The 20,180-nt window shown below is 45.8% G+C and overlaps 1 protein-coding gene across 5 annotated transcripts in view; it reads right to left on the reverse strand.

Moving 5' to 3' along the window:
* PTPN3 (protein tyrosine phosphatase non-receptor type 3) overlaps window positions 1-20,180 on the reverse strand; it is a 139,561-nt gene that overhangs the window by 70,253 nt on the left and 49,128 nt on the right. For 3 of the 5 annotated variants that reach the window (XR_004626530.1, XM_019796738.2, XM_002916526.4), the window contains exons 2-4: window positions 6,896-7,050; window positions 1,775-1,882; window positions 1,655-1,697 (exon numbers count right to left, since the gene is read on the reverse strand). Coding sequence is in view for 4 of the 5 variants with exons in the window: in XM_019796738.2 (XP_019652297.1) it covers window positions 1,655-1,697; window positions 1,775-1,882; window positions 6,896-7,050 (306 nt within the window). In the remaining variant the exon portion in view is untranslated. Of the gene's footprint in view, window positions 1-1,654; window positions 1,698-1,774; window positions 1,883-6,895; window positions 7,051-20,180 lie in introns of those variants that run through there. The other 2 variants (XM_034664242.1, XM_034664241.1) reach the window with 1 other exon arrangement.

The following is a 20,180-nucleotide window of genomic DNA, read 5'->3' on the forward strand; positions in this document are numbered from 1 at the left end:
CACGGAGCTGCCCACCTCACCCTCCCTCTCTTTCATACCTTCTGTTAGTATCTGTCTGGCTTGCGTCAAAGATATGAGCAGTATGTGGGCGCCTATGAAGGGACCTCTGTACAGGTGCCTGGGTACCAGTGGGTGGCCTGTAACTTGGTACGGTCTGACCACCTGCACACCAGGGGATAGCTCAGTCTTCCCACTGCCTTGGGACTTCCTTTCAGCTCCCCTCCTCACCATAACTTGTCACTGTGTGTCTCAGGACGCCTTTGTGCACCCAGAGCATCCTATCATGTGCTCAGAACTATCCTAGAACCGTCACTCTCCTTGTCTACATCCCCACGCTTGGCTGTCAGCTCCTTGAGGGCAGGGTCCAAATCTGATTTGGTCCAGATTCCCAGAGCTTAGCCCAGTGCGCTGCCAAAATCTGAGCTCAGGACACGCCTCCAGAATGAATGAGTTAGTGAGAGAATGAATGACAGCACCTCTTCATGTGTCTATGAACTCTATGGACTTCATGTGTCTATGGACTCTGGTGCTCTGAGAATTCAAATAGGGGGCAGGTATTTATCTGCACAGTGGCTCTGCGGCTCCCCATGGGTAGGCAGTTCTGAATGCTAAGGGAGGTAAGGGCTTAGAGGCCCAGGCTCCAGGTGAGAACAGTGGTGGGATCACAGCCATGGTTCCTTGTCTCTACTCCTTCCCATCAAGGTGCTGGGGCAGGTGGCATACGTGTGTGTCCACTTGTGTGAAATCCACCTGCTGTTTACCCGTCAGCCATTCCTGGCCACCTCCTGTGGAGGGGGTGCATGGGGAGGAATGTAGAGAAAATGTGGCAAGCACCGTTCCCCAAAGGAGCCTGCAGTCTCCAAGGAAGATTAAGGCAGGCAACTATGAGATGAAGGAGAGTTATGACAAATGTAAGGGAGGGTCGTGGGAGGCACGGCTTCTAATAGAAGAGATGGGAGTCTGAGTGGCTTGGAAGAACAGCAAGATTTGGATATAGAGAAGAGAGAAAAGCATTCCAAACAGAGGGAACAGACTGAGGGAAGGCACAGAGGAATGAACGTGTGCGGTCTGGCAGGTCAGTCAGGTTTGTCTGGGGCAGAAGCAGCATAAAGGGGAACAGACAGTGCAATGCTAGAAAACCAGGCTGAGAACAGATCTGGGTGGAGGGTGGGGCAAGGCATGCTGTGAAGTGTGGGGCCCACTCACGGCTGGCTGGGGAGCAGTATGTTGTATCTGTGATATTACCTACCTACATCTTAGGTTCCAGTGGGAGGGGGTGTGTGTGTGTGTAAGTGTGTGTGTGTGTGTGTGCGTGCACGTGCGTACGTGCATACACATGTGTCTTTCCCACCCTGACTCTCACACTGGGCTAAGAAAGGCTATCCTCCTTCCCTTGTAAGAAGAAAGTAAGTTCCTGGGCTCTTGGCTGCCTTCTTTCACCTTTCCCTTTCCCTTCCCTGCTCACTGCTGGTGACGGCTGATCTGGAAGCATCTCTGCTCACTGAGAAGTCAGGGAGAAGTCGGCTCACTCACATCGCCTGACCACCTAGACTCCAGGTCCCAGATGTTACGAGCACACTGATGGTTGGAGGACAGAAATGGGCTACGATACACTAACACCCCGTGTTCAACTGAAATGAGAGGTCACACTCACCTTTCAACTGTTTCCTGATGGGTTTGCTTGATTCCAGCCATCTCTGTCGGGTAAGAAAAACATAAGCTGTAAAACCAAACCATGTAGGAGGCCAGCATGTCTTAAAGGGACGGTACTCACGAGAGAGTCTACTGAGTCCTCTCCATGCTGCAAACCAAAAAACTCCTTTTCAGTCACACCCAGGTGGTTGTATGCCATATCCAGAAGAACTTGACCGGTATCTTGTTTCTACAAGAAAAAGTGTCTAGTGGGCAAACTTTTTAAAACGAACCAAGAACCAATGGTTAAACATCTTTATTGCAGGGGCGCCTGGCTGGCTCAGTCGGCTAGGCAGCCAACTCTTGTTTTTGGCTCAGGTCTCGATCTCAGGATCCTGGGACTGAGCCCTGCATCAGGCTCCACACTCAGTGTGGCGTGTGCTGGAGAATCCTCCCTTTCCCTCTGCTCCTCCCCCTGCTTGAACACGCATGCTCTCTCTCTGCCTCCAATAAATAAATCTTTTTTAAAAAGTCTTTATTGTAGACAAAAAAGGTGTTAAAACATTTAGAGATTTAATGCACACTCATATCTCATAATAAGAAATGCTAATAAGAAATGCTTTAATAAGTATCATGTCACGAAGTCACAATGGTACATATGGGAAGTAGGGCTAAGAAAAACTACATACATAGGATTTAAGACAGCATAGTTTAATTTTCTAAGGCTTCTTCCTTCTCCTTAGCTGAGATTCCCAAGTGATGTCTAAATTGGAAAACGAGATACCACGATGAGAGTGAACTCTCCATGACCTACCCATGGATTATCCACAGCAAAATGCTAATCCCACGGCAGTTTGTTGACTCCGTGGGAGCCACGGAAGCGTGTACAGGGAACAAAACTCTACTCACAGTGTGAAGGAAGATGGCTAAGAACACGAAAATGCCATCCTAAACACCGTCAAAGTGACCTGGTAGGTGACACCAAGGGGGATTATCTGCCTCTCTGCTCCCCGCCATCTGAAGTGAGAAGCCAGTGGAGACATTCGACCACACTTCACATCCAGAGCAGGACTCAGCCACCATCGCCACTCAGACTTTACAGAGCAGGCACAGTGCTGGGTGTGGGGACAGAGCCACCGTACATGTCCCAGAGAGGCCAGGCGTGGAAGCAGGGACCGGAAGGTCTTGTGTCAAATGCTGAAACACTCAGGGCATGATAAACACAAAGAGGACAACACAGATGGTCACTCAACCTGGGGACAAGTGGAAGCAGCTCCTGACCTGGCCTGGGAGGGCAGCAGGGCTGAGTGTCACTGCTCCCCTCCAGGCGAAATTAAGAAAAGGCATTTTAAGCCGAGAGCCTGGCACAAAGACACAAAGGAGGGAGACAGCATGGTGCCTCTGGGAACTCACAAATTCTCCTTTATCAGGCCGACTTCTCAGGAATCCTTTGAACCAAACCATTTGATGTAAGGATAATAAGGCTCAGAAATAGACTATACAGAACAAGCAAAAGACAGCTCCTTTTTTGAGTGCTTGAGAGCAGATAATACACCTGGAAACAGGCCACAGGGACCAGAAAGAAGAGAATTAGGGAGCTGTCAGGCCCCCTCCTGCAGTCTCTTCTTTGGTGTGATCTCGTATTGTTTGGTCATAGGTGTGGGAACATGAGACACGCCCATTTCCCCCGAACACATCCCCCCTTCCTGCCTTAGGGCCCTGCACCTGCTGCTTTCTCTACCGAGGACAGCTTCCTTCACAGGGGCATCATCACAGTGTGGAAAAGCTGGCCTGGGCCACGTATTCCAAGTTAGCAGATACTCTTCAGGTGCATCAAAGAGCGATCAGTTCCCCTTGTTAACATTTCTACAGGATTTTATATTTAAAAGGTAAATTACTATTGAACATCCACAACAAAGCAGGTGTGATACTCTGTGCCCTTTTTATATCTGCCCTCTAGTCTCTGGAGCTGCTTGTGAAGTCATCAGCAGCGTCCCCTTGGCCGTGAGGCTCTATGCTGGATGCCCGCAGCTGATGATGGACGGTCTGCCTATCTGACTCCAGTCCACTGGTTGCCAAAGCCTGCATGGCCCCACTGCGTGGCCTCTCCCCTGTAGAGTGTGTAGTTCACCCATTCTAGTACAGTCTGCTCAACTTTCCCAGTTCTCAAAAGGAACTGAAATAGACTAAAGGACACGTTTATAAAGAACAAGCCTTCCAGCCCAGCTCCCCACCCTACAAGAGGTCATCTTTGCTACGCCAGGTCACTTCCCGGGACGGCTCGCTCCCTGGGCCAGGCTGAGAGCAACCGATGTCCAGGCCAGCTTCCTGCTGAGGCCTGCTCCGGCCCACGAGGCGGTAGCGCAGGCTCCGGAGTCAGTGCCAATGATACCTACAAGTAGAAAATCTCAAGTGAATGGGATTTAAGCTGCCACCAGACCCTCAGATTCAAGTTCAATGTGAGTCAGCTTTGACCCAACTGCTGGAGGCTTGGGGAAGCAACACGTGACCAACAGTGTTCGTGACTAGGAATGACAGGGTGTCTGCTGAGTGCCAGGCTGTGCTCTAGGATCCCCACTCTGGGCAGGCGCTTTCCTTATCCCCGTTTATGGGGCTCATCACTCCTCCTTCAAGAAGTTCCTATCTGGGATTCTCGGACATCGGCTCTTGTTCTCTTTCTCCCTCCCAGGACAGTCTGTCCTCATCTCCTGTACTGCCTATTCCTCGTCTCTCAGACCTTTCGACGCTGAACCTTGTTCGTACCCTCTCTGTCCTTGCTTCTCAGGTGGCTTCATCTAGTTTCGTAGCTTGCAATACCACCTCTACCCTAGTAAGCCCCCCATCCGTATCCCAGCCCAGACCCGTCCCTGAACCTTCTCATTCGTACAGTGACCACCGTCTCTATGTGGGTAACAGGCACCTCAAACTTAACATGTCCACGACAGAACCCCAATCCTGCCCTGCTTACAGCCTTTCCCATCTCTATCAGCTCCAACTTCCTCTTGGAGTTGCCCAGGCCAAAACCTTGACAGTCACTGTGAGGCCTCTTGCGCACCCCAAATTTCATCTATCAGCAAACCCCGCGGGCTCCATCTTCAAAAATAGTTTGAGTTGGTTTACTCTTAGCTACCTTCACATCACCACCATGCTGTCCACCCCTCCTCCTCCTCTCCCCTGGACTGTTGTAATAGTCTCTTACCCCTTCCCCCCCCCACCACCCCCACTGCCCAGTCTACTGTTGACAGAGCATCCAGAGTGATACTTGAGTCAGATCATGCAAGGTCTCTGCCCAGACCTACCAATGCTTTCTGCCTCCCCCAGAATAAAGCCAGTGTCCAGAGCCCTTAGGGTGACCTACAAGGCTCTCCACAGTCCCCCTGACCACCCTCGCACCAATTACCTCTGACCCCTCTTGCTTGTTCCACTCCAGACACACTAACTTCCATACTGTTCTGCAACTACACTGAGTGGGATCCTGCCTCAGGACCTCTGCACTGCTATTTTTAACCAGGAATGTGCTTCCGCTCCAGGGAATCACATGGTTCTCACTTCTTTTGGGTGATGTCTTACCTGATCACTTCTGTAGATTGACCACCCCACCCCTGTCCTGCTCTGGACCTCTCTACCCTCCTCATCCCACTTTATTTTTCTTCTAACCACATACCACCTGACAAAGTATACATTTCTTTATGGTCCATTTCTTCACACTAGGATGTAAGCTTTAAAAGGCCAGATACCTTGCCATTTTGTTGACTGCTGTATTCATTATATCCAGCATGAAGCCTGGCACACAGTAGGGGCTCAGTGAGCATTTGTTGGATAAACATTCATGTTCTTGCCAGGAAGAAGATAAATAGCAAAGGAATAGCTCCCAAACTGACAACATACATTTTAACAAAGGAGCTGGACACATACTGTCTGTCAGTTTACAGCTTCTGGAAGAGACACTTGTGACCTTTTTAGAGCACCCACCATGCTGTGACTTCATGCAAACTGCCCTCTCCTCCTGTCCTCTCAGCCATCAAGGTCCAGAATGACCTGGGGTCAGTGGGAGGCAAACTTAGGGGTGGGGTGGAAGACCCAGGGGCCAGTTATGATTACCCTTTCCAGTCCTGTGGCCTTCTATTACCTGTAGTTGTTTCCTCTACCCAGCCTTCTCTTTCTGACCCTTTCCTTGCACACTGAACTTTCCAGGCTGGGGCAGGTGCTGGCAGCCCGTACAGAGAGGATGGGAGAGATAGGCAGAGGGCACTGGCCTAAGCAGTGACAGGCAGGGCGGGGAAGCATGGACTGCTAGAGTTCAGGCATCTTCGTCCAACATGGAGGCTGTGTTTCCAGTCCTGCCTCTGTTGTGGGCTTGAGGTGGGGGAAGCCAGGCTCTCCCTGAGCCCCGGCATCTATAAGCGGAACCGTCTCACCACCATCTAGATTGGAGCCATCCACTCACGCACATCATAAGCACCTGCTGTGTGCCTGGCTCAGCATCAAGACCAGGGGAAACGACACTATTCCTGTCCTCAAGGAGCTCACAGTTTAAAGAACATATAACCTAGGAATTATAACTACTATTAATGAAATGTGACATGGGCGCTAACAAAGCATAGAGGGGACCATTATGGGAGAACTAATTCAGGAAGCTAACGAAAATGTCACAGAAGTAGTAACACCAAAGAGTCAGTTCATATCACCAAGACGAGGGGGAAAGACACTCCAGGTGAACAAGAATGTGGGCAAAGTTTTCAGGGTTATTTCCAGTCCAATTTCAACATACAAGATCTGGGACTGCAAGCTTTTGTTTTATTTTACTTTTTTTAAAAAATATTTTATTTATTTATTTGTCAGAGAGACAGTCAGTGAGAGAGGGAACACAAGGAGGGGGAGTGGGAGAGGAAGAAGCAGGCTCCCAGTGGAAGAGCCTGACATGGGGCTTGATCCCAGAACTCCGGGATCACTCCCTGAGCCGAAGGCAGATGCTTAACAACTGAGCCATCCAGGCGCCCCCTGTTTTATTTTACTTTTTAAAGATTTTATTTATGAAAGAGAGAGAACATGAGCAGGGGGAGGAGCCTAGGTGGGGCTCCATCCCAGGACCATGAAATCACGACCTGAGCCGAGATCAAGAGTTGGACGCTTAATCAACTGAGCCACCCAGACAACCTCAAGCTCTCATTTTAAAATAGTTTTCATCTCTTGGTTTATAAAATGAAGAAAAATTATTTCTTAGTGGCATTAATTCAGAAAAAATTAAATTTGGAGAACTTACATTAGCTTTAAAGGTCTGTACCAAGCCATCTAGAAAGCGGATGCTGCAGACGACTTCGGATCGAGTTTTCTCTTTGGGTAATTCTGAGGTGCGTATATTATTAATTCTTCCACCCAACGCACGTAACCGGGAGGTCATAACTATCGCTGAATAACCTGTAACAGAAGGTAGACCTGTTAGCTCTCTGACATGCAAATTACCCATTACACGTGGCTACTCCTCACAGTCCACCCATCCCTTGTCTGCTCTGACCCTCATAAACCGAAGAACTCACAGATAAACGAGAACCAGGTAACACACCATGTTTCCATTTGAGTTCTGACTTCTAAGTGCCTCTAAGCAAAATTTATTGCTTAATTAATTTATTAATTAATAGAATTATATGGGTTACTTGTGTGTCTTATCTCCCTGGTCTAAATCTAATTTATATTTCCCAGGCTTTTAATTTTTTATGTTTTTTGAAAAAGTATATTTGTGTATTATCCTATTTTTAATTTTTTTACAGAACTAAATGTGGTGTAAAAATGATCTAAAATATGAAGACGCTTATTGGTAAAATAAACTACATTAAATAACTTATATTCACTAAAAGACACCATTTAAAAGTAAAGACAACCCACAGAAATACTATAGAATATATAAAGAGGTCCTACAAATCAATATGAGAAAAAAAAAGCAATCTGGTAGAAAATGGGAACCACATGAGTTGTCAAAGAAATACAAATTAAAATCACAAAGTAATAGTACCACATACCCACCACAGTGGCTACAACAAAACCTGACAAAACCAAGTGTTGACCACAGTGTGTAGCAACTGGAACTTTGAAGCACTGCTGGTAAGAATGGAAATTAGCGCAATTACTTTGGAAAACTGTTTGGCAGTGTTTACTAGAACTGAACATATGTATACTCTGTGACATAATTCCACTCCTAGGCATATTCCCAACAGAAAAATGTAGATTTATCCATTAAAAGACATGCATGAGAATTTTTATAACAGCCCCAAACTGGAAAAGACTCCAATGCCCATCAACAGAACGGGGAAATTATGGCAGAGTCGAACACACACGACTATACAGCAAAGGAAATAAATGAACTACCATTAGGCAAAAAAACGAATGAATTCTTCTAACGTTACGTTGAGCAAAAGCAGCCATACACAAATTACTGACAGCATGAACCCATTTACATAAAGTCCAGAAAAAGGCAAAACAGATCAATGCTAAAGGAGGACAGAAGTGTGGTTACTGCTGTGCGAAGTGATGGGGTGTGTGTGTGTGTGTGTGAGAGGGAGAGAGAGAGAGAGAGAGAGAGAGAAAGAGAGACAGGAGTCTTCCGGGATGCTTATAATACTCTATTGATCTGGGTTATTGATGATACTGGTGTATTTACTTTGTGAAGCTTCATCAAGCTCTATACTTATTTGTGTACTAATGCTGTATATTTCAATATCAAGTTCACTTAAAATAACACGTGTGCAGAGGGAATTGGTTTAAAATCCAACTATGTAGTATTCAGGGAACAGCGAGGAAAGAGGTTTTCTTAGCGAATATAACTGCAGAACAGTAGACCAGAAAAGACTGAGGAAGCATGCAACCAAGCACACGGTCACAGCGCGCAGGCAGGAAAGCCAAGGGTCAGGGCTAGCTCCTTGGCTTAGGCAATTGAAAAGGTGTAAATCTGACAAAGTTGGATGGAAAAACAGATAAAGATGAAGGACTTAGGTGCAATTTAATGTTCTTTTTTATTAATTCCCTTAAACTTTCTATGATGAGCTGGGCCTTTGCACGTGCTATTCCCTCTGCCTAGAAGGTTCTTTCCACTCCTCTTCAGGACTCAGGACCCAGCACAGGCGTCACTTCCTCGGCAAAGCCTTCCCTGGTGCACCAACTACTCTCTATTTGCATTACAAGCTCTCCTTTTTTTTTTTTTATAATTCTTTTTATTTTTTTACTTTTTTGTTATGTTAGTCACCATACAGTACATCCCTTTTTTTTGATATAAAGTTCCATGACTCATTACTTGTGTATAACACCCAGTGCACCATGCAACACATGCCCTCCTTAATACTCATCACCAGCCTATCCCATTCCCCACCGGCCCCAAAGCCCTCAGTTTGTTTCCCAGAGTCCACAGTTTCTCATGGTTCATTCCCCCTTCTGTTTACCCCCTTCTTCTTCCCTTTCTTCTCCTACCGATCTTCCTACTTCTTATGTTCCATAAATGAGTGAAACCATATGACAATTGTCTTTCTCTGCTTGACTTATTTCGCTTAGCATTATCTCCTCTAGTGCCATCCATGTTGCAGCAAATGCTGAGAAATCGTTCTTTTTGATGGCTGAGTAATATTCCATTGTATATATGGACCATATCTTCTTAATCCAGTCATCTGTTGAAGGGCATCTCGGCTCCTTCCACGATTTAGCTATTGTGGACAGTGCAGCTATGAACATTGGGGTGCATATGGCCCTTCTCTTTACTACGTCTGTATCTTTGGGGTAAATACCCAGTAGTGCAATGGCTGGATCACAGGGTAGCTCAATTTTTAACTTTTTAAGGGACCTCCACACTGTTTTCCAGAGTGGCTGTACCAACTTGCATTCCCACCAAAAATGTAAAGAGGGATCCCCTTTCTCCACATCCTCTCCAACATTTGTTGTTTTCTGCCTTGTCAATTTTTGCCATTCTAACTGGCATAAGGTGGTATATCTCAGTGTGGTTTTGATTTGAATTTCCCTGATGGCTACAAGCTCTCCTCTATGATGCTCGTCAGCATTCCACAGTGATAGCTGATGATATATCTAAGACCCGCTTCTGCCCCTAGAAGCTGAGCTTCACAGGGGTAGGACCCAGGTCTGGTTGTGCTCACTACATCTCCCAACACCTGGTTCTAGGAGGCAGGCAATAAACAGCTGAACAAATCAATGAGCACAAGGAAGAATGAAGTGAAAAATGAAGCATGGGAAAAACAGTGCTACCTGGGACACCTGGGTGGCTCAGTTGGTTAAGGATCTGCCTTCAGCTCAGGTCATGATCCCAGGGTCCTAGGATCAAGTCCCGCATCGGGAACGCTGTTCAGTGGGAAGCCTGCTTCTCCCTCTGCCTCTGCTGCTCCCCCTGCTTGTGCTCTCTCTCTCACAAATAAATAAAATCTTAAAAACAAAAAGACAAAACAAAAACCAAAACACCAGTGCTACCTGACAGACGAACTTGGGTTGGTGGGAGCAGGCAGGAGGATGGAACGAGGGTGGGGACATCCTGTAGACCAGGGCTCCTCACACTGTAAGGTGCACATGACAGACCCCTTGGGGATCTTGAGCAGATGCAAACTAGGATTCAAGCAGGGCTGAGTGAGGCCCTGGAGCCTGCATTTCTCGAGTTCCCAGGAGCCTCTGATATGGGGTCCCCACAGTGAGGAACAAGTCACAGATAACTGGAAAAGCAGCACTCAAAGTCAGGCAGGGCCAGAGATCCAGATCTGGGGATCAGCAGCATGGAAGGGGTGAGGACAAAGCAGACTGGAGCTTGAGAATCAAGCCACAGGGAACCATGGAGGCACAGCTGAACAGCAGGGCACGTGGCCCCTCACCTACTGAAGAAGCCCTGGACACACCTCCATCCTCCTGCAGTCAGGGACGGGGAAGTCTCAAATACTAATAAAACAAATCCCTGGGACTGGCAGGGGAGGAAAACTTACTCTGTCGCTTATCCAATTCCACCCACCCCACCACCTCCACCTTGCCCTTTCCAACAAAAATGTCATCAGAAGCAGGGATGCGTTTTCTGAGGAATGCCGAAGGTTATCAAAAGACAATACGCAACTAATGAAGCATCAAACTTTACATCGGAATCTGGGGATGTACTGTATGGTGATTAACACAATATAATAAAATAAAATTAAAAAAAAAAAGACAACAAATGCATTCAGTAATCCCTGAACCACACTGCATTTAAAATGTCAAACTTCTTGTTTAATCTTTGTCTAAGAATTTCAGGCGGGCTCTAATTTTTTTTTTAAGATACAACAGAATCATTCTAAGGGTGGTTCTTAGTGTGATGTGCACAGCAGAATTACCTGGGGAGCCTTCCCCCCAAAAAAAAAAGGGCTGTCCTGGCCACACCCGGAGATGGTGATTCAGCATCCTGGGGTGTGGCGCAGAATGACTGTCCCTTTGGGAAGCCCTCAAAGGAAGGGCCAGGCAGTCAATGGCCAGAGGAGCGGGTTTTCAGGGAATCTCAGGATGTGTTTCGGATGGTCACGCTCAGAACATAGGTCCCATAGAATCTGAGCCATTCACTCAGGGCGCACGCGTGAAACAGCTAAAATGAAGAGCTCGTCATGCCATGACTCTGGATGGAAAAAGCCAAAGGTGACTTCAGACAAGAGCTGCCAAGTGAAAGTACCACGGGCTGATGAGCTCTTCACAGGCACTGATCTTCAGACTGCTCCTCACCTGAGCAGCTCCGGCGTAATTGGCGCAAGCGTGGGTACCAGTGGGACTTATTAACTTGACCATGATGAATGGTGCCCCCCGGCACAGTCAGGGAACCAGCTGACAAAGGACATCAGCAGCCCAGGAGAAACACTTCTTCCTCCGCACAGCCATCTCTGCTCTATAAAAAGGTCTGACACCTAGCGACAATGTCATAAAGAGGAATCTTATGGAAGTCGCAGAAATGTTCTTCCCACCATTGTTCCTAAAGCAAGCCTTGATAAGAGCAAGCCTCATGATGAATAACCATGTAATTGAACCATGTGTTTTCAGATTGTCTTGAAATTCTATCTTAAACAATCGGGTTAAGACAATGGATACTGACTGATTGCCCTGTTTCCTGTACCACAGCAATTGGGGAACTCGGGCTTTCTATGGCTTCCTTTATAAGCCTCTTCATGCTGTACAAAGCCGCAACCCAACCAGGAACACACCGGCCTCCCCAACCACAAGTGATTACAGCTGCAACTGACGCATTTTATAATATGGAAGCCAGGCTCCTTCTTCATTTTTAAAAACAAAATCAATCAGTTAATGGCTTCAGTATCTACTCTGTACAACATCAATCAGTTAATGGGTTCAGTATCTACTCTGACTATAGTCCTTATCAGACTGTACTTGCTGGACATAAAGAAAGAGGACCCGCCTCACTGGGTGCACAGTAGGGGTCCAGTACATACCATGAGGGTTAGGGTTAGCACGGGTAAAGTGTCTACACAATGTGAGACACATAGTAGGTGCTCAATAAAAGGCACTTTATTTATTTTTTCCTATCAAATATTTATTTTAATTATCCCTTGTTGCGACATACCAGTATTTCAGTGGACTGAGATTTTAATATTAAAGTGCCTTTATGACATGGCATAGACATTAATCAGTGTTTATGCCATAACAATAAAAAAGGTATTTTATTAATAATGCTAAGCTTCTAATCCATCAGGTGCAATCAGATTCTGGATTTTGTAGGCAATCCTGATTTCAAATACCTTATAGATATGTAAATATTCTGTTTCTTAAATTTTTAATAAAGACAGCTTGTAAGGTTAAAAGATACAATAGATGTGTGACATACCTATCAGCTGCTCTACAAACTCGGGTCCCAGGAGCACATTGCCTGGGGTGTAGCAATCTGGGGCCTGTAGGACACCAGAGCCCTCATGGGTAGGCCTGGATAACGAGGCTTCAACCACTATCCCTTCTGAGCTCCCTGTCTGCCCTGGAGCTTGGGACAGGGAAGAGGTAATGCTTTATTTCCTAAGAGTCTACACGCAGACCTGGAGAGCTCTGTTCTTTCACAAGCCCATGAACCACAGACACAAAGGAAGGAAGGAACTATACTCCTCTCCATTAGACAAAGTCAGAAAGCAACTCAATTCCATTCTGGTCATTTTAAAAGAAAGTGTTAAAGTTATTTCATAACCTTTTTTCAAAAATAAGAATTTAGACCTCTAATTCAAGACTGCAAGTTTCAGTTAAAAAAAAAAAAAAGAAAAGGAAAGCAATCCTGATTTATTAACATCCATCTGTAAATAAACCCTACAAATGAACCACAGATAGCTTGATAAGGGAATCAATCTGAATAATCAACAAGCTGACTCAGGCTGATGCTACCACCTAGTGGCCGCCAGAGGAAAACACTTCACCTCCTACCCTGTGACTTCCTACTTCCTTCCTGGAAGCCAAGCTCCCTTCTTCTTATCCCAGTTCAACTTCAAAAAATCTCTCACAATATAGAAGGCCTTCTTTGTATCCCAATTACCTCCTTCTCCTAACTCTTCTTCCCTAGTGAGCTCAGGAGAGGTTCTTCTGGGGCATGGGGAGGACATTTATAAGTCCCAACAGATGTCTGATCAGCTAGAGTGGAATGTCTCTAGCATGGAGAAGTAATAAACACTCATGTATAATCAGCCATGCTAGAGAGATGACTCATCAAATACCAATACTGCTATCTCCCCCTTTTCACTGTAAATACACAGCAGTCAGGCTGCATTCAGGGCTTAACCAAGTCTTCAGGGGACACACGCACGTCACTCACAACCTCACTGCATACCGATAGAACATACACCACCTTCTGACTGCTCACTGCAGCTCACACAGGACAGCTTCTAGCTCTGGTCTGCCAGGCTTACGTGTTCCTTAAACTCCTCTGAAGTGGCGTATTCCCTTCTAAAGATTTATAAACATCTGGATTGGGATTTATGGATTAAGCACTGGATTAAGACCAGATCAAACTGTTTAAGAATGTATGCTTGTAATTAAGCTGCTAAGAAAGAAACATCGATTAAAATGAGACTTTTTAAACCAAAGACTTAAATAAAACCTGAATGTGCTTGATTTAATCATCTGGAGAACCCGTTAAAATAGATGCTTGGGCACCACCCACAGAAACTATGGTTTGGTAAGGACCGGGGAAACTGAATTTTAAAAGTTAATTTTTTCCAACTTATAGAAAAATGGCAAGAAAAACATAACTCCCATACACCCTCATTGGCCTGGATTTAATTAACAGTTTGCCACATACGCTTTCTCTCCTGTACGCACGCGTGCACACACACACACACACACACACCTTCATGCTTTTTACTGAACACTTGCAAGGTGTAGATACCACACCGCTTTACCTCTGAATATTTTAGCATGTCTCTCAAGAACAAGGACCTTTCAAACCACAGTACAATTATTGCACTGGGATAATTTAACATTGATAAAGCACTTATGTAATACACAACCCATATTAAAGATTTGCAAATTATTTAATGATGTCCTTTATTTCTTTCCTCCTGATCTAAGATTCAAACCAGGCCCTTGCCTTGCTTTAGTGGTCAGACAGAAGTTGCATTTTTTGTAAGCATCCCCAGGGGACTTCTGATACAGTGGGTCTGAGCACCCTGCAGTAGAAAATACTCAACCGGATGATCCCTTCGGTTTTCACTGTGTGTCTACAGCCAGGGGCTTGGTTAGGTCTGTAACCTACGTCAGCTTTCCTACATAACAGATCACTTCCCAGAGCTAAAAGGAGTTTCTGCAGCTTAGCAGCTGTCCCCTTACTCAGTCTGGGGAAGCCCTATTTGTAAGGCACCGTTGAAGTAACACAGACTTTCCAGTCTATATGTCAGTGCTGGGATTAGCACTGTTGTCATAACAGAGGAAGAAAGCAACACGAAAATAATGTTAGTTCAGAAAGAATCCTATCACTTGATATTACGTAACCAGATGTCTTGGCTCGTTCCCTCAAATTAGTTCACATCTTTCATAGACAGTGACTCTTAACAATTCCTAATATCCAAGTTATAAAAAAGACAGCAGTGCCTTCTTTAATGATCTTCCTCAGAAATGAGGGACAGTCAACTACTATTGTGGTAAGGAAGGAAGGAAACAAAAGGAAAAGAGATGCACGCATCTTGTGATCTATTAGGCTTTGCAAATGTTATTACTGGAACTCAGCCCAACCTATCAGTGATTTTAGTTCATTTTTAAAATACCCATATACCTTTTTAAAAAAAGATTTATTTGTTTGTTTATTTATTTATTTATTTGACAGAGAGAGACAGGCAGAGAGAGAGGGAACACAAGCAGGGGGAGTGGGAGAGGAAGAAGCAGGCTCATAGCGGAGGAGCCTGATGTGGGGCTCGATCCCAGAATGCCGGGATCATGCCCTGAGCCGAAGGCAGACGCTTAATGACTGCGCCACCCAAGTGCCCCGAAAATACCCATGTACCTTAAAAAGCACTGCCATATATACTATTTCACTTTATTAATTTTTTTTTGAAAGCGAGCAGGTTTGTGTGCAAGGGAGGGGGTGCAAAGGGAGAAGCTGAAGCAGGTTCCACACCCAGCTCACGCCCAGCACGGAGCCCAACCTGGGGCTCGATCTCAGCACCCTGAGATCATTACCTGAGCTGAAAGCAAGAGTGGGAGGCTTAACTGACTCAGCCACCCAGGTGCTCCTCACTTATATTAATTTTAAATTATGTGCGGTTGATAAAATTACAACTGGTACATGAAACTTAATTTTCCTCATGGCTAATTTCCATAAATTTATCAACACTGCTTTCTGGCAATTACCTCCCCACCCCCCACTTGGCTTTTTTAATATCCAAAGTACAACACGGCATAACAATACGAAGATAAATACACAGACTTCTTTTAAAAACTAGTTTATAACGTAAACAATCACTATGAATATCACTCAATTAGAAAAAAATCTATTAAGGATGGCGTTTTCATATTGTTAATTCAGTGTTACAACCAATGCACTAATTTTTCGGCAGAGAGGCTGAGGACAAACTAATTTTTCCACAGCATTTTTAAAGCTTAAAGCCTGTTAATGAAAACAATAATCACAGATGACAATGGAAGTACTGGTGTACAAGACTTATTTTTAATTTTGGGCATGCATATATAAGAGTATTTAATATCATATTTATTAAAAAAACGCTTCTGTGAACACATTTATGAAAGTTCTTAACTCTCACATTTCACATCATTTGCCACCACATGGGAGAAAATGCTCACCCAAGTCCCTTCGACAGCACAGATCAATACTCAAATTATCTTGCAATTATTAATCCTCACGCTCCGGAAGTACAGGCTTGGAATCAGATCATTTGTTCCACAGATCCTGTACTTTGTTCAGGGAGTGCATCTCCCAACTGAAGCCCCCGGGAAGCAGGGTGGAGTAATTTGTAGGATTAGTTGTATTCAAACAGAGACCAGTAATTAGCACCCTCCTTCTCCTACAACTTCAAAATGCCAAACAGTTTTCTTATTATGGAGTCGGGGTTTATTTATAGGTTCAACACCATGACACTTGCAAAATTAACAAAATAACAGAGCTATACTTGATACTGGGAGGATAACAAGGAGTAGTTTTAAGCTCCCTGAAGGGCAAGATAAAGAGCTCCGTCAGAGCTGTAGACAGCTCCGGGAAAGAGGTAATGGGGCTATCAAGAGACGCCAACCTCTTAAGTTCCATGAGGCAAAGTTTTCAGGGTGGCGCTGAGATGCTAAGGAACTCAACACAAAGCCTGCCCCCAAGCAATGAGAAAACTTTTGTTAGACTTGTGAGTCTATTAAATGAAGTCATTACCGCCCCCCTCCTCTTCTTGAAGGATCACAGAGGGGGAGAAAAAGCACAAATCCTAAGTGCACAGCTCTCATGAAGGCTGGCACAAGCTGCCCCCCCCCCGACCCTGCCCTTTGCAAACATGACTTCCCCCAGAGGTGAACACTCTTCTGACTTTTAACACCATCTTCTTAAGATTTTTTTTAAAAGTACACTTGACTCCCAACACGGGGCTCGAACTCACGACCCTGAGATTAAGAGTGGCATGTTCTACCAACCAAGCCAGAGATGTGCCCCTTTATAAGATTTTTTCTAAGTGAGATTTTTAGAAGTTTTTTTTTTTAACATGTTTGGGAAAGGTTATCAGGGTGCAGTGTTAAACTGCACCCCTGTCCCCAATTTCCCAGGACTCAGCCCTCCCAGGGCTGTTTTTAGCATGCGTGTGGATGTATCTGGCGCCTGTGCAGTGTGGGCTACAGAGAAATGAGAAGGCTGGGATGTGGGTTCCCCCCAAGGACGGCTCTGAACAGTGTCCTGTGAAGATGCCACCTCGGTGAACCCAGAAACTTCAGAGGCCAGAAAGCCTGCCTCCTCGAAGAAAGAGGGGGCACATGCCAGCCCTTAGAGGGACTGACCCAAACCATGCTGAGGAAAAAGACTTCCAGGACTCCTCACCAGACAAGCTGTCCTTACATCCTCCCAACAACTGGCCGAAGTCCCACACTGGACTAGGACTACAATTTCACAGACCCTTAATCTTGTTTATAATTACTTTTAGCCTTTATTACTACTTTGGCAAAGGAGTTCTGGACCATTTCTCAATATTCATTTACTGGGCACCTGCTCTGTGTCAGGCCGGGTTGGAGGGGCGGGGCGGGGAGACGGAGGTGCCTGGAGTTTCAGCTTCTAAGGGAGATGAATACCCAAGACACCAGAGGAACAGGAGGAGGGCTCCCAACTTGGCTGTGGTGGGCAGTGGGACCAGTTCACCAAGGTCTCATCGGGAATCTTGCAGGATAAAAGACAGTCCACTAGGTAGAATGGGTTCCAACATCACAGTGCATTTGCAAAAGCCAGGAGGGGAAACACATGTTAAGAACTCCAAAGAAAGAGATTTAGCAGGAGTGTCTAAGGAATAAGTGGTATCCTAGAGAAATCTCAGGGAGGAGAAGATGAAGTGCTTCAAAAATCCAAGTGGGCGTCGCACAGTAAGGTATAGTGTGAGGTTATGGGAAGGTCAGCAACAATGGAATCAGACGTGGGCTGGAACCCCAGCTTAACCACTTAGTAGTTGCGTGAACTTAGAAATCACTTACCCGTTTCCTTACCTATAAAAGGGGGGAAATTTTCTTTGCTTTCCGACGTTTTAAGCACTGAATATGTATGCAAATTAACTGGCACCTAGCTGGGTCCAATCAATGGTACTCATTACTACTACCGTTAGACTGGCTTATTTAAACCCCAAGGGTTCCATGGGTGGAAGATGAAAGAAACAGATTTTCCTTCAATAGAAGGAAGAGCTTTTGAACAGTCAAGGCCGCACAAATACGGAAGGGACTATGTCAGGAGAGAGCAAAATCCCCGTCACCAGAGGTGATCAAGCAGAGAAGCTGGACAAGACCTCTGGTGAGAAGGCTGCAGAGGGCAGGCTGGCACGCAAGGAGGTGGGATGGGTGCACTCTGAGCTTCCAAGACCAACGTTCCATTATGAATTCTGTTTCAACAATGTCAAGGTTAAGTTTCTGTACATGTAAGCCCTCTCAAAGCAGCACCGTTGAAACTGGATTCCTTACACAGATTTCTTACGGGAAAGAATTCTAAACGGATACCTCATTCTTGAAAAAAACTAGAATGGCCCATCACTGAAACAGGGGATAAAGAATATGAAAGGACAAAAAGCAATACATAAAGCTCAAAACATAGACGATAGAACGTTTTATACTGAGCTGTTTCCACCTAAAATTAAGCTACCGATCTCTTTCCATTCTTCCTCTGGATAGCTTCACGAGGCCCCAAACGGACTGGAAAACAGGATGGAATAAATTTACTCTACAGGGACATGAATCAAGTTGCATAAACTTTACAAAAATACTGTGCTAATATTTGCCCTCGGGGCACAGACACGCCCATTTGGGTGTCAGTCCCTGATATTTCTATCCTGGGCTCCAGCCCCCGCCCCTTTACAGCCAAAAGTAGCAGAAGCCTTCAGAAAAGAAAACAACTAAAGTCACTTTGAAGGGTTTGAGATGTGCTAATCGCAGCTCATCCCAGCCGAAAAGCTGGACTCTCAGAACAGGACCGTCCTGCCAACTTTGTTCCTGCCAAGGAGTCTGCAGCCAGCGGCAGCCCGGCCAGAGAAACCCAATCCTTACCACCAGCAGCCCTCGCCATAATTTCATCTCAAGGAAACACAGAAAAATAGCCTCCGACCCTTCCCTCGGAAAAGCATCACCCCCTTTGTCACTAAATCATTCAAGTGACCCGGGAAGCTGCTACTCCATTTTTCTTCAGTTTTCACTGGTTTTCTTCCATCGATTTCCCAGCTCAGAGCCCTCCAAAGGCTCTTTCCACCTTTCAAACCCCTGCCTGTAAGGTTTTTAACCCAAGGGGCCACCTCGGATTATGTTAGGTACAGCAACCCAGCAACTCTAGACACCAAGATAAAATGAATTTTTACACAGCTTTCTCAAGCCAGGGCTTTAGCACTTGGTGAGACGGAGTCAGAAGATTACTGAAAGGAAACTGCATAGCCTCTAAAAAAGATTTATAAAGGCATGCCAAAATGCTAATCAGAGTAACAGCGTTTAGGAATATTTGAATGCAAATAATGTATCTTGTTGCTGCCATTGTTACATTTATTTGTGCAAGGCTTCCCGGTGCTGGGAGCTGGGAATACAGAAATACAATCCACTCTTTGCTGTCAAGGAGTGCTTGGGGAAGGGGAAGAGTAACACCACTGCCTCAGGGCTCCTGGTGGCCAGGGCCTGTTGGAGGCCGGAAGGAGCAGGCCAGACCTCAGTGAGTACCAGTCTCTCCTTGGCCACTCCTAAGATGAGGGGACCTTGGCCCGAAGAACTCTGGTAAGTCTCCTTATACGTAAATAATTCTGAGAAGCAATGCTCTCCTGCCTGGTCCACAGCAGACACCAGCAGCTGCTAGGAGTACCGATGGGCCTGGAGTACCGATGGGCCTGGAGTACCGATGGGCCTATCCATTCTGTCACCTCACCCCAGGTTCCCAGGCCGTGGCCATCACAGCCAAGGGTTCCACAGGGCTTCAGAGTTCTCTCAATACTTTTGCCCCCATTCCTCCTGACTCCATTCACTCTGATGGGGCCTGCTGGGCAGTACTCCTGTTCCCATTTTACATATTGGTAGAGTCGACTCCAAGAGCCACGTCCAAGTCACAGTCAGCCTCTGAATGGGGTCATGATCCCAAGCTCAGTGCAGGGCATTGCACACCTGCCCACGGAGTCCACTGACCCACATGGTGGGGAAGGAAGATGAATTACAGGTGGTTCACTGTGGTGGGGGAGAGAAAGGCCCTGCAGAGAATTACAGAGAGCACTGCGGTCTCTGTAATTCACTGACTAGAGGTATGTTCTTACCTTTTGAGATAATCTTGGTAAACACTCCCCACAGTTCACATGTTCGTAGATTTCCTCTTAAGGAGGAAATGGTCCAGAAGACCTTTTCCCCCTAATTCTGCAGCATCAGAAACCTGAGTA

This window comes from Ailuropoda melanoleuca, chromosome 7 (assembly GCF_002007445.2).
Source record: "Ailuropoda melanoleuca isolate Jingjing chromosome 7, ASM200744v2, whole genome shotgun sequence".
Taxonomy (NCBI): domain Eukaryota; kingdom Metazoa; phylum Chordata; class Mammalia; order Carnivora; family Ursidae; genus Ailuropoda; species Ailuropoda melanoleuca.